Genomic DNA, 15,619 nt, shown 5'->3' on the forward strand with positions numbered 1-15,619 from the left:
TGTTTCCAGGAAAACACCAGAAGTTACTCCAGAACTGTAGAAGCACTAAAACCATCTGAAAGCACTAAGGCAGGCTTCCCTTCTTCCAGCCTTTCCTCGTTTCTAGGGCTGTGATTTCCCACTAATATCACCCTGGGATCTTTCAGCAAGGTAGACGACACACAGTGTTTGATTCGTCACCAGCGTGGTGGGAGCGGAAACTTACATTTCCTTATTCCAATCTCCATCCTTATGAAATGGAAGTTGAAGGATAAAAGGGTTTGATTCAGAGTAAATCTCACAGGAGCACAGAACAAGTAATTTAACTTTCAGAACTACCTTTTAAATAATTTTCCTAGGAACATTTTTTAATTAAACCAGCAAAAGGAACGAAAGTCCACAAGCACCAGTTTAAACTCCAACTACACATTTCCACTGCCATATCACATCCAATATCCAGTATCTGTTCTGAATAGATAGAATGGCTCCCACCAGATCTCACTTGCATCTCACTTGTAAGACACATATGGTGAACTGGACCAGACACCCTTGTGAAATTCTGGGACATCATGGAACATATCTAAGTCAGTGGAAAATGAGGGATAGAAAAGTCCCTTGTCTTTGAGCCAATCAACTACAGTGAACCAAATGCCTCTTAGTTCATGCTTAAACATCCTCTGTGGAGAGGATCCAACCACTCAACACACTTTGAAAAGAAAATACATGAATCCTTCTTACAGGCTGGCACTGATCTCAGAAATAGCCCTATTACACTAAGATTAATATGCACCACCTTAATACAACCCTTACATCACTCACCCTGAGAATACAATGAACTACAAAAAATGAGACAACTGGTCCATTAAAAGGAATGAATTAAAATAATAAAAAAATAAATCTGAAAACAAAGGTATGTGAACCTTTTTTCTTAGCTAAGGGGGAAACCTCTGAGAAACTTGCAAGGAATTTAGGTGCTATGAGAGTGGGAATGAGTAATGCTCAAAGACAATGATTACATGTGTAGGTGAGCAGCCAGTTCCCAAGAGATTATTTAATTCCTCTTACTTGTTAGAAGATCTATAAACATTGTGGCTGTTTATCTGCCCAGGACTTGGCCTCAATAAAGGCACTAAGAGCTTTCCCAGTTTTAGAAGTGGGAGAATAAATTACTCAGGAATCTTTAAAGCACACACTGAGAAGCACTGGTCAAACATGAAGGCTCTTAGTCAAACACTGAATGGGAGTTTTTAACCTCAGACCAAGACTGGAATGGCCATGGAAATGTGCCTACCTCCATTCTCTTCACATAGAGACTTTAGTTAAGTACTTCATTTTGCCTCAGTTTGCTGTTTTAAATGCAGTCTGAGATGTTAAATTATTTCAGCCCCAGAACACAGTTAAGAAGGTTGAAGATCAGATATGTCAGACCCTTAAAAACTCCCAGGAATATTCTGCATGGTTGGAAAATGAGCGAGCCTTTGGGCTGAAAACTGACACTGAAAATTGGAAAATAATTATTGGAAGAAAGAAGGCAAATACAGAATATTTTCTATTGTTGTTCTTTTCATGTTTTTACTCTGACAAGCCTTTGTTTATGTATCTTTTAAATATTCTAAGCAATAATTTTTTTCTCTTTACTTTTAGACCAAGAGTGCCTATAAGCTTTCTTCCTAGTTCTTCATTAGCATCCAAAAACATCATTGCAACTCCCTGTCTCTGCCATTTAGCCTTTCTCCAACTCTAGACCATTTATGGTCTAGTCAACAAGAGCTGGGATCTGTAAAGAGCATCTACACACGAGCCAGCAAGAAGAGGACAGGGACCATAACAGTTATGACTCACCTGTCTTCTATCCGAACCCAGAGGTCATTGAACTGCCTCTGGCGATGGTGTTTGTGCTGCTTCTTGTGCCATTTCTTCTGTCTGCCAAACTCTTCCAGCTGGCTGATGCTATCTGGCAACAACAGGTGAGGAGACAGGCTGTCTTCTTCATCCATCTGCAGGGGCTTCAAGGAAGGCGATGTCAGTGGGACCTGCTCAGAAAGAGGGACAGCGGGCAGGGCTGTCACTGAAGATCCTTCCAAGGCTGGGCTTGTCTTTGTCATCCCTGAACTGCAAAACACAACATTCAAATATTTGAGGAATAAGGGAGGAATTATGGTAAAAAGGAGTGAAAGCAGAGGACTGTACTGCTTGGTGGGTGCTCCTAAATGCTGAGAAGGTGTGCAAGGAGGAAGGGCTTTTGCTCTGGAGCTGAAACAGCAGTGGCATTTCCTATGAAGCTTCAAAGCAAACACTGAAGTGAATAAAGGGGAAAAGGCAGTGGATATACTATTTTTATTTTCCGGTCCTTTAATTACTTCTTAGAGGCTTTAGACTCTGTAGTAGGGATCAATGTAACCTCCCGTGCTGTGCCGGAGGTCAAATGATAAAACTGTCAAATGACCCTCAAATGTGCCTGGCAAAAATTACTCTCTAAAGAAAATAGATACATTAACGGAATCTCATTTTAAATGAATGACACTAGTTATCTCATTATCTCTCCTTCCTTTTTTTCCCCAAGTTTAGATATCATCGGTGGAAAACAAGCCATTGTTTTGACTGCAAGAAAAATTATGCTTGCGCATCTGAGTCAGAACTGGGGACAAGGAAGCCCAGACTGATAACAGAAGCATGGAAAGGCTGCTGGGATGGGGTATGTGAGACCTGACCTACAGCAGGTAATGCAGAAAAAAGGGGTAAATGACCTGTGCAAAGCCTCCTTGAAACAATACTGCCAGCGCTCTTCACTCTCGTTTGAAATACTACCAACTCTTGTGTATGACTGGAATGACTCAGAAAAAGACCTTTTATTTTCATCTTCTAGAATTTCACTGATTTTAGAAAAAAGTCAATACAAACTCCTGTGGTATGCAGCCATCTGAACTTACTGTGAGCAAAGATATCTGAAACAAAAATCTAATAAACCAGGACTGACACAAAGTTATTTCCCCACCCGCTAACTTCAGTAGAAGTTCATGTTCGATCTTAATTGCAAGAGAGGAGCTTTTCCTGTCCCTGGGATGGGCCAGTGAGTTGTAGGTACAGAAAATGGGAGAGAATTAATGGGCAATATGAAGCTGTGGTCTGCAAAACTATTTCTATTACATGGATGCTATGACTTTTATGACAGAAACAATTAAAACCACGTGAAAAATTTTGTCTCCTGAGTGAAACCAGTAAGACATTTTAATGAAAAAGTTATAAAAAATCCTAAACTTCATTGGTGACAATGCACAAAATGTACCGCAAGTGAAACCACATGTTTCATTTATGGAACATTTTGTTCTCTTCCAAAAAAGTCACATCTACTACTAATGGAAGCTTTTTTCCGATTTTTTTTAAGTCTGTTACAATACCAGTCAAGATGGTCATCTCTGTTACCACTGCATCATGTTTCATCCAAAGGTCCTTCCAATAGCTACTGATAATTAATTGTTGCTACTATGAGACTCACTGGTAAAACCTAGAGTAACTTGGTCATTTGCAGCCAACATTCATGAAGTTCTTCACAGATCATCACATGACAGATACAGAAAAGAAGGACACCTGTTTAAACTAATTCTAAAATTCTCCATGGTTGATTTAATTAATGAAGGACACAATAAAATCCCATTTTACTTCCCTCTTTTTCCAAGCATTCAGACTCCCAGTAAGTACTTTTCAAATTGTTCATACTCCATGCTCTATTTTGTAACACAAACAGATTTGCTGGTTCTGAATATTTTTCCCCATTAATATTTTCTTCCATATTTCATGTTGAGGGGGAGTTTTCATCAGTGCAGCAATTTGCTTTGAGAGCTCTTGGTGCTCTCCTAAGAATTCTTAGGCTGTGACACAGGCTCATGGCTGAAGCAAAGTCACCTCCAGACTCACATAAATGAAAAGGCACTCAAGGTTTGCACTGAGTGGGTCTCTCAGGCCACAGGGGACAGTTCTTTTATCCAACCGTAACGGTGGATCAGTGAAGTATCAACGTACAAACACAGCCATTTAGCAGCTTGAAAGATAGCAGAGTGTGAACTTGGATAGGAAAGTTTAGGCAGGTAGGAAGGACTTGGAAGCATCTACAAACACCATGTGGGTCACTGCGATGTCAGCAGGCACCAACGTGTGGCAAGAAGCCACTGGAACAGAGCTGATGCCAAGATTTCCATTCCAACTGACTTTCTTCTCCCTGGCACCAAAACTGTGCCTCATGTTCTTATCCAACAGTTATTCCCTGAGATGCTGAAGGCAGGAGCAGTCCCACATCTGCCAGCTCAAGGCTGGGGCCGCTGTTTGGTTTCTTTGAATGGTCTTAGAGACCTCTGAACACATACTTTCCAACTTTTAACACCTTCTGCTTTGTTATATGTGTTTACCTTGCTCTGAGCTCCCAGTAAACTGGAACAAGTAGAGAGGTGTTTTTATGGGTTGAGATTTTAGAAACCACTTAAGACGACTGGCAGGTCCCTTCTTATTAAAATTAATGAGTTGGGCATCAAAATCCCAGTGGTGGCTTTGAAAGTTTCTAGCTTAATTGTTTCCACTACCATCACTTGAGCCACAGGTTGTAAACTCGATATTTCAGAACATTCTTTGGGAAGAGAATAAATAAACACTGAAGGAACGTTAAAATGTTGTAACCTAAAGAGGGTTATAAACTAACCACTTGTACTTTAGAGGTGACTCAGGGGGAATAGCTCCACTGTGGCAACTGCATATTTCATTTGGTGGATGTTTGTTCCATTATTCCTGTACCACTAATAATTGCACCAAGACCTAAGAGGGACTGTTGAAGGCTGTACATTGATGCATGCTTGCCCCTTCCAAGAAAATTGAAGTGTTTTTTAAACTGATTTAATAAATCAGTTATAATAATTATAGTATATTATTATATAAAAATAATTACATTAGACAAATGTAAACGTAAAATATTACAAAACATAATTATTTAATTATTAACCTGGTTATTTTCAAATGTGATTGTCATCCTACAGACATTTAACCAGAAGTAAAATCAAAACAATATATGGATATTTAATCCACATATACTGTGAGAGTATTACAAAATTTTAATTTAAAGTAAAACAGAGTTCCAAAAGAAGGCAACTTTACTGTTGATTTCAGTAAAAATGTTATTAATTCAAAGGGCTTGAATTTATTGATATTCTGAATTTTTTCCTAAAAATAAAGACAGAACCTTGCTGTCTGCAATAGGATACCTGGATAATCAATCTCCCCATTAAGAGAAGCTTTGCTGTTAGATTCAACTGCTCATTTCATGGACTATTTCATGCCTTTCCTCTGGTCTCGGTCTCCATGCACTCTGTTAGCACAGCTGCACTGTATGAAACCATGGGGATATAATGGACTTTTTTCCCATTCCTTCACTATTGCTGAGGCAGCTTTTCAAGATACACAGCTATTTTTAAAGCCAGAGAAAAAGCAAGGCTAGTTTTCAGTTTGTGAGGCCACAGTGCCTTTTCTCAAGAAAGAGTGAGAAAGTACCACCCAAATATCTTGGTCCACACAAAGATCTCAGAGATTTTTCATGAATAACTTGATGCAATTCCAAGCTTAGAGGTTCCACCCATTTTTAAATGTATCATTCCCACCCTGGGTGGTCTTGGAGAAACTAAAATTATTTCAGACCCTTAGGTGGGTTTTTCTCATCTCTGACCTTAATTTCCTTCCCTGAGATATGCAGTTCTGCAAAACGAGTTCCCTAAAACAATGAGGTACAAATGAAAACACTTTGGAGTCTCAGCAAATATCCTGCATGGCTTGGTCCTAAGGTACAAAAAGCAAGAGTGAAAACAGGAAAACATTTATTCTTGCTAACTCTTGAAAACGCATAATACACAGAAAAAAACCTCTATGGTTTTATCTCACTTCTGGTGAAATTTGCCATACTTTTTAAATTCTTTTCAAGAATTAAAAGAACAAAACAAAACATGTAAGTTGTTTGGGTTGAGCTGGATGCTTCATTAGGCTGTCTCAGCATTTCTTTCTCTGCTTTGTGGTCTCCAGTGTTGCTACGTGCTGGCACTGACAATTGAAAATTGACTTGTTGGGATTTGCTGGGGTTATTGAGTCAACCTGGTCACAAAAATGACATTAACATAATGAAGTCCAGCAATATCTTCTTTTCATAATTACCTGGCTTAAAATTGTTCACTTTCATTCAACCCCAAGCCACCTGACAGTCATGCCATGTCTTTTTCCCTGCCCAGGCAAGCATCTTCCTTCCCCTCACATGAGATATCCAAATTCTGTAGCTGAAGAGGGCTGTGACTGTCTATGGGCTTCAAAACCTCTCTATGGGGCAAATCAGAGCACCCACACTTCCTTCCTGCTCTGAACAGCCCTTATGAATAGTCCACCCTTCCCTACCAAAATAGCTGTGGGGGTGTACACTACACCTTGTCCTCAACAACAAGGATTTTCCCAACCACTGATTCATGGAAGCATCAGGCAGGGCAGACCCCAGCTATGCCTCTATCTACTGACCCACCAGAGTAATGCCAGCAACATTTGGTGTGAGCCCCATCAAGGCTCCCCCAGGTTTCTGCAGGGCCAGAGACTTGCCCTTACTTTAGGTCATGAGAAGACATTCCTTTGCTGATGATACACATCTTCCAGACAACTAAATCATCAATTTATTTTTTTCAGCAATCTTGCGGTAACACTTCTGTTCCCTCAGATATGTGCAGAATCTTCTAAAATCCAAGCCTGCCAAATTGTTATTTGCATCTTGACTTTGTAGGGCGAGTGATGGAAAAGTTTTGCTCAGGAGACTGCCATGCTTTGCATGGGCTTCCAAGTACAGCAACATCACTGAGGTTTTCTTGCTTCAATTCTCAGAACTGTCAGACAAGGGGAGATTTTGTTTCATCAAGACAGAAATTGTGGTGATAGCAAGGAATGTGTGATGTGGCAGCTTTATCCTTATGCCACCGTTCCTGGGATGCACCCGGATGATAGCCAGACAGTAAGTTAAAAGCGTTTTATTACAGATGGATTCTCATAAATTCCAGTTTGAGTGTCTTTGTCAAGGCAGGAATTTGTCAGTCCCTCACATACATCCTTGATCCCCTCACCACAGGCCACAGAGACATCTGCTTCTGCCTTTTCTTTCCTTACACATCTCTCAGAGAGTCATGCACACCCACAAGATGGGCACCAGAATGTCCTGTCCCACAAGGAGTTTTACTTTTTTTTGTCTTCCAGACTAGGAGGAAACTCAGATTTTGAAAGCTCTTGGGAGAGAAGCAAACAAAAGAGCAGAAAAGAAAGCAGAAATCCTAACCCACCCTAGCACTGTTTATAGCACCTCTTACTAGAGATGGATTGAGACCATGGACTCTCACATAACCAGGGGACACCAGCGCATACCACCAGGGAGATAATCTCCTTCAAGATGAAAGCATATATATATTTTACTGCAAAGAAGAGTAACTCCAAAGGAGAGACTGGAGAATTATCTGAGCTGCTTCAGGTTAAGTGCTGTAAATTACTGAGGATGAATTTGGGCCCAAGAGACAGCAAAAGAGAACTTGCGAAATCCCTGATTATTCACTCACCTGATCAGCTTAATATATTTAGGATGTAGTCGGCTTAGGCCTGTACACTAAAGTTAAAACATTTCCAATTAGTAACAGAAAATTGGAAACAAAGTTGTTTTTTCATTTTTTTTGCACCGTAGTCAACTACATCTCATGAGCAGCTAAATTAGGTTAAGTAGTTAAATTAGATTACAGTCCACTCCAAACTTGGATGGTGTCTCTGCACTCAGAATACATGTCAGACTATTTCTCTGGGAAAAATCACTGTTGCTCAAGAACTGTAGCCTTACTCTGAAAGTGAATTTAGTCCTCAGTATATACATATATATATCTGCAAATCCTCAACTCTGTGCATAAATGAAGTGAAAAGCTTGTGAAGACATGCCCATGGATGGTCATGTTTTCCTTCCCAGTTTAAGAAACTTTAAAATACAAGAAACAAGACTTTTGTTATCTATTCTATTTCATTAAAAGCTAAGCTGGTCTAGAAGAAACACAAGCCTTCTGCAGCTGGAGAGGCTGAAACTGCTGAAAGAAGAGAGGGCAGCTGGAACATTTGTAACATGTCATTTCCACATTTTCATGTGAATTCTTTTATTTCAGAAAACTAAAAATATTTCATTTCAGCATTTTCTGAACAAAGCTTTTAATTTTTTTTAGTCTGTTTTCAAAGACTTCAATGCTACAAAGTGCCCTTTTTTGTTCAGAAATTGATCTCAATTAAGAAAAACCCAGTTAATATATAAAAATGACAAAATCCAACAAAACCCAATTCCTGCTGTCAAAAACATCCTCAAAATGTTCCGTTTCAAATTGCTCTGAACTTATTTCCCCTTCTCAATTTTTGGTTCAGTTTTCGAACTGAATAATCCTTTTTTAATGCATCTTTCATGAAAACTCTGTCATCTGCACACTCCAGCCTCAGAAGATGGGCTGTGCCCCCACAGGAAGGATGGGTCGACCCTCAGTCTTGCTTCCATTTCCCACATTAACAGCAAATAAGAACCTTCTCTACTTGTGGCACAAAAAGTCTCACCTCAGGCTCTATTCCCGAAATCTCCAGTCTTATTACCACCACACCAATTTAGTGCTAAGCAATTTCTGCCTGGGTAGTTTGGCTCAAAATATTCATAATACAACTGCCTTTGGTGCCTCCCTGTCTTAAAAAAGTGGTACTGAAAGTTTCTTGGACAGAATACCTATCCCATGGGTCAAGATGCCTTTTTTTTTCTGCTCAGGAATTCTGGTTCAACATGGGAGCAAAGAGACACTCACCTGTCCTGGGACACCTGGCAAATTACAACTCTGTCAGTCCATGCACACTAAAAGACTTGTCCCATAATGTTATCTGAAATGTTTTAGCGTCCTCTAATAAACTCTTGAGCGCTGAGTTTGCAATGAATTTTCAGTATTTCTGCTTTTCCTCTCTATTTTTGGGCAGAAACATGCTAGAGTAACAGCTTTACCTCTGGAAATCCTGACTTTTGTCCAAATTTGCCAAGAGTACACAAAGTTTCTGACAAATCTACAGTGATGGCATTATACCACAAATGAAGATTTTAGGGTTGCATTTTTCATGAAACTGGAATATTTTCAGGCTTTATTCTACAGGTTTTTTGTCCGTTATTGCTTGGAAATCATTATTAACAAGAGTAAATATATTGGTCTTTCCTCCTAATAACTTTTTAATAAACACACATATATTGTTTTAATAAAGAACAATGGTGGACTTATTACTGGTCAATGTATCTCTCTTTTCTCATTACAAATTCTCGGATCTTTCTGTTTCTTTGAGATGATGTCATAGTAATTATACACAGCAGATTTTTCAAGCGCAGGAAATTAACTTGCATCATTCTACAGGTTCTGCTAACCATAAAATTCGTACCCATTTTGGAGCAATCTCCAGCACCAAGTTTCCAACATGTTCAAAGTTTTGGTTTGGCTTTCAGTTTTGGGCCAGTTGTGATTCTACAGCATATTTACAGTGTTTGGGGCAGTGTCTCAGAACAAATGCCACCATCTCATCTCCACAGTTACAATCTCAGACCCCAGGAACTGAAGAGCAAGTAAAGGGCTGAACAAATCCTTCTTTTCCCTCTAGCTGGCACAAACTAGACATACTCAGTAAAACTTGTCTGTATCCTACTTCCATTTTTAGTCAGTGGCACTTCTGATGCCGATGGCTCCTCTCTGGGACACAGAGCTGTATAGCCACACATAAAGTCAGGTTTGCTAACTCAGTTGCAAAACTATTCTTATCTCATGTTCTTACTCCCAAACCATCCCTGACCTTGGTTTAAGCATAGAAAAGAAAGTGAGGATGAATTTGTTTCATTCCAGTAGCTGTCATCCAGACAGTTTTCAAGATTACGAAGCTGACTGACAAAAACCCTCCAAACTGGCTGATTGATTTGATTCCTCAGTAGAATTACAGCTAATACACAGCAGTTGTCTGTATCTTGCTCATTTTGAATCCAAATTGGGTTCTGGTCCCAGATTGTCTCCACTGGGAATTAGTTTCCTTTCTCTGCCAGACTCTCCAGAGACATGACACCTGTACAGGAGTCCATATTTTCCTTTACATCTTTAAAAAAACCTTTCTACAGAGACATAACTGAGCAAGGGACCAAATGCAACATTTTCATTGACTTCAGACTTAAACTAAGGTAAAATTATTCAGCATTTTCCTGGCACTGCTTCCTGCACTTCTCTCTTATGCTCTGGAAGTTGGGTCCTGACAGAGATGAGATACTGAGTGGATCACAGATCTGTACAATCATAGCAAGTTGCCTTCCTCAAGTACCTTGTTTAGTCCAGGCTCTTACAATTCCAAGACAACAGATAATGAAGCTCTTAAGTAGCTGCTGTCACTGGAGGGAGAGAGACATGTACCACTTAAACTGAACAGCAGGCAGAAGTGTGGAACCAAAGAGCCATAAGCAGACCATGTCTGCAAGAGATCCAACATCTCTGTTATACTGAATCCACTTCTCTCTGTAGCCAACACTGCAGAACATCTGATCTGCTCAGTCACTGATGCTGCTGAGCTAAAATAAGGAACAGAGAGCCACTCTGCCTTTCTCCATTATACTGTTATAGCCCATTGGCATTGTCTTTATCACAGGGCCTGAGTGTTTCCAAGAAAAGAACAAAACAGTTGTCAGAAACCCCATTCAGGCAACACTTCAGTGTGTCTGTGAGCATTTTTACTTGCTGGTAACCGACAGAGGCCTCATAATGTGATGAAGGCAGAAGACTTCTCCCTCTAAACTCTTCTTGCTTTAATGTCTAATGCTGTTCTGTCAACCTAATACTACCAGAATTCACATAAGATCTCCCTATGCATTAGCCCAGTTTCTCCTGGGTTCTCTCTCTGTATCAACTCATGCTGATTAAACTGCTTGTATTAAATGCTTTTTTCTGTCTGACAAATCCATGCTTCAGTAAAATACTTCCTTAACAAAGCATTCACATTGATGCTGGAACCTTAAGGAAGAAAAGGTTTTATATTCGCTTTTGAGAATATAAACTTTATTGAAACTTATGAGATTGGACCTTGAACCACAGCTTGAATATCCAGGAGGCATCCGAGGCCACAAGAAAGATGGATTTTTAATGAACTCAGGCAAGCCTCACTGATTAGTTACAAAGAACAGGTTCCAGGTCTTCTCCCCTTAAAACGGAAAACTTGCACTGACCCTAGAAAACATATCTCTCTCATTGCTATGTCTGTGATTATTTTTATTGGTAAATTTAAGAATCGCAGACCGAAATTATGGATTCATTAAAGAGCTCCATGTCAGCAAGCTGACAGGCAAAGGGTATGAGATGATAACAGACAGATACAGCCAGAGCACCCCGAGGACATGATGACACGGTGCTCAACTGGACAAAGGTGACAGCCCTGCAGCCTCCCTCTCTGAACTTGGCTGTAATTCTCATTGTACAGGAGCTCTGGGGTCTCTCCTGCTGCAGGGAGTTACCAACACAGCTAAAAATGCAGATGGAGGAGGGTCTGCATGAAGGCAGGGCTTCCTTCCTCCTGTGTCTAACTGGCTAGCACTGGTCACCAGGAGTTTTGGGGGTCTACTTAGGGCCCCTGCTAACAGCCTCTGCTGAGAAAAGAGGGTGCAGAGTGATGGGTCTTAGGAGCAATTCTGGTGCCAGTCATCTTCCAGTGGGGGAAAAGGAGGGAATGTCCATGCATGTCTGCCAAGGGCTTTCTGCTTCCCCTGCAGAATAATTAGGCCAACTGGCTTCCTTGATTAGAGACATACCAAGATCCTCAGGTGTCCTTTGCATAACCTCTGCAGACTTAATTTGTCAAGGAAATCTTTCAAGGAAAATTAAACTGGAGATGGGCTGTGATTGAAACCTTCACTGGGGTGCTTTGTGAGCATGAATGACAAATGGCTCATCACAAGCTTGAACAGACCCAACTGTTGGTACACACACCAAACGATAGACAAAACCAGAGATTAAGCCCAGCTCTCTTCCCAAGAAGAGAACCCCACATGGCACAAAGTGAAATCCCAGGAAAATGAAATCCACTAGTTCTGCTGCTCTCCAGAGCACAGTAAATCACAGTAACGAAGCTTCTTCCCTGCACTTTATGTGCATGTTTGTTTTCTTAGGCTGCGTTTATCTATTTGTTTGCCTTGAAATGCTTTATGTAAGTGCCAGTCGTTTGACAGAGTACCACAGTTGTGTACTTTTAGCACTGACCAGCGACAGAAAAACATGTAGTATCACAAGCCTAACAGATGTCACTCATCAAAACTATATCTGGCATCTGGCACAGGTTCTAGCACTCACATTAGCTTCTTATCACTAAACAAAGCTGGAGCGTGTTGAGAGGGACCAAACTAGGACTTCTTCTGAGACTGTGCTGTAATACAGCTAAAACTGCAGAAAAGCCAATATTCCTTTGCTACCCCAGAGCTTTTTATCTCAAAATGACTCTTCTAATCTCAGAATAATTTAGTAATGTAAAGCTGATGGTTTTTAGTATATATTAATAAAGTGAACTCTACCCATGAAGAGTGTGCTCTTTTATCAGCCTCGTGGGATCAGGCTGGCTGTGCAACATGGCACTGACTGTAGGTCAGCTACTCAAATGACATGTTGCACCTGGGAAGAGGTCTTCAGCCTGGGAGGCACCATGGAGAAAGGATAGAGGCATCCAGCAAAACCACGTGTGTGCCCCAGCTGGAGTCAGAGGTGAGGACACAATAAGGTTCATCAGATCTGCACCAGCCAGGACAAGAGAAGCAGAGGAAGAGCCACCCACTGACTGGACTGAACCATCACCAGTATTACCCTGGTGTTAGACAGCCTTGATTCTTAGAACTGCAGATTTCAAAAATCAGCTTTTTCTCTCTGAAGTTCATGGAAGGACTTCTGGATCTTCCTTGTGCTGCAATATGATGCCTTGACTCTGTGGGTGTTAGGAATAATTCCTTAAAATGACTTAAAATGCCACAAATGCAGGCAATATTACAACCTAAACCCACTACGGCAGCAGAAATTTACTGCTCTCTTTGTAGAATCACAGAATTGTTTAAGTTGGAAAAGACCTTTAAGATCATCAAGTCCAACTGTTAACCCAGCACAGCCACAATCACCACTAAACGAAGTCCCAAGAGTGCCACATCTACACACCCTTTAAATCCCCATAGGGGACTCCACCATTTCTCTTGGTATCCTGTTCTGATGTGTGGCAACCCTTTCTGTGAATAAATTTTTCCTAATACACACTCTAAACCTCCCTGGCACAACCTGAGGCCATTTCCTCTTCTTCTGCTTGTTATTTGGGATCAGAGACCAACCCCCACCTTACTACACTCTCAGGTAGCTGTAGGTAGCGATAAAGTCCGCCTTGAGCCTCTTTTCCTCCAGGCTAAATAACCCCAGTGAGTTTATTTCAGCTACCAATGTTTTCTTTTCCCTTCAGAAATCAGGAGACAATACCACAAAAGTATTTGAGATCCATGTGAACCTTGTTTATTCACTGTGGATTGGGATTTAAATTCCAGGGCTATAATGAACCCAAAGACGCAAAGACGTGGGCACACAACGTTATTAAACCCTTGAAGATTATCCCAGTCTCACTCAATAACAGAGCTTTTTCTTAACAATGCTGGCAATGTGTATGAACTTCAACCTTTAGCAAAGCTCAGTGCCAACAGAAACCAGCAACTCTGGCGAGGCTGAGCAGCAGCCCAGTGTAGTTCCCTGTGTTAGAGCTCTGGACTGGCTGTATCATTTTTCTTCAATGGAGGGGGCAAGTGTTTATCTGGGAAAGGTTTCACATCAAGGACAATAGGAAACTGTTTAGCTTTCCACAAATAGGCTGGTATGCAACTTCCAGGCACTCTCCAAGGAAAACTTTGGAACGCTAGCCACGTCTTTCCAGCAGGGATTTAATGTAAAGTAGTTAATGCCTCACATCCTTCATCCTGATTTACTCCTGCTTCATCCTTGTTTCAAAGTGCTGTGCTCACTTCAAACACAACACGGGGCTCATCTCTGAATGTGCACTTTGATCAGTGGGGACTCCAGATTCGTATCAGCCCTTCAAACATAAACAGGGATGTGCTGTCCAGACAGAGGTATTTCTGTGATTGCCTTTATTTTTGCAAGAGTAATTTGGAAATGTGAAGCTGGGGTCATATGACAGGAGTTGCAAATCCAGTGTCCAGACATGGCACTGGGTATGAAAGCACTTGGAGCCTGTCTATGACTGCTATTAGGTGCTAAAGGTTAGCAGAAAAATCTTAGTATCCCTGACTAGACTGGAAGCCAATGGAAAAAGTCTTCAGTGTGCTCTTGTTCAAAAATAAGATCACTGAATTAGGTCTCTTCCTCTGCAAGTTGCCATCAGCAGAGAGTGACACTACAGAGTTGTGAGCTGGTCTGATGTCCCATACAGCAGCGGGAAGGGAAATATCCCAAATCTAATCCTTCTCCCAACTCTGGCCGCCTGTTGGTGCCAATGTTTTCTTGCTAAAGTCAACAAAAATTATGAACATGATGGGTGTAAATTTAGGCTCAATTCTTGATGCTGATGAAAAATTCTGTTCCACAGAGGTTCTTCTCCTGACCAACTGAAGCAGAAAAGGATTCGGTTTTCACACACAAAAACTGTGTTCCATGAGGCCGCCTGCCCAAGCAAGAGTCAATGGGGAGGCTCAGACAGATAATTCAGTTTCTGCCAGACACTCCATGTGCCCCAAAATTTATCTCTAAATTTGCATGTATGAATTCCAAAATTGGATTACTGTAGTAGTGTGTTTTTAACAATCACAATTGTAAGAAACTGTCTTAATTCAGGAAGTTCTTCCATCATGTCACTTGACAGCCACTGTGTCTACATCCATCTACAGCATCTGATCCATGTCTCTTCCCTCCTGTTTCTTTTCACAGGTCCATTTTTCATTCTCCCAGGAATGCAGAGTATTTGGGAGTGTAGGTGGAAAGACAAAGCCTTTCAACACCCACTAGCAGAAAGTTGTTTTATTAATTAACTTTGTTCGAAGAAGAAAAAAAAAGAAAGAGCTGATCCTCTGGTCTGAAATCATGAATCACTGTGCAAGAGAAAACATGTCCTCTGAGGTACCTGAGCCTGCTTCAGAAAGAGTCCATGACTGAGCTGCTTCCTTAGAAAGTCCTGAGTCATCAAACACAGCAGTTTAATTCCCAGGAAATGGAAAACATATTGGCACGATGTTCACTTTCATAGAGCAGGAGGTCCAGAGAAGACTGAAACGCCAAAGGTTCTAAAGATCAGTTTTAGCTTGTGGAAGGATTTTAAAACCTTAATGCTTCTCTGAAGTATATCTGATCTGGAGCTGGGTACAATATTCCCAACACATGATTTCCTGGATGAATTAAACTCTTTACAGACTTTACAGATTACACATGAATTTACTTCGACTTCTCATAAAAATGATTCAATGATCATGACACGAAAATGCATTCTGGCTTGTAAGTTATTTACTGTGACAAGTGCTTCATAAATTCACCATCCTTAATTTACTAGTCCTGTT

General features: G+C 40.8%; 1 protein-coding gene across 1 annotated transcript in view; it reads right to left on the reverse strand.

The window, feature by feature from the left end:
- The window catches only part of TRABD2B (TraB domain containing 2B), a 280,531-nt gene that overhangs the window by 22,633 nt on the left and 242,279 nt on the right, over window positions 1–15,619 (reverse strand). Inside the window, exon 6 of the mRNA XM_071565549.1 lies at window positions 1,822–2,091. Within this exon, the coding sequence (XP_071421650.1) occupies window positions 1,822–2,091 (270 nt within the window). The remainder of the gene's footprint in view (window positions 1–1,821; window positions 2,092–15,619) is intronic.

This window comes from Pithys albifrons, chromosome 10, assembly GCF_047495875.1.
Source record: "Pithys albifrons albifrons isolate INPA30051 chromosome 10, PitAlb_v1, whole genome shotgun sequence".
Lineage (NCBI taxonomy): Eukaryota > Metazoa > Chordata > Aves > Passeriformes > Thamnophilidae > Pithys > Pithys albifrons.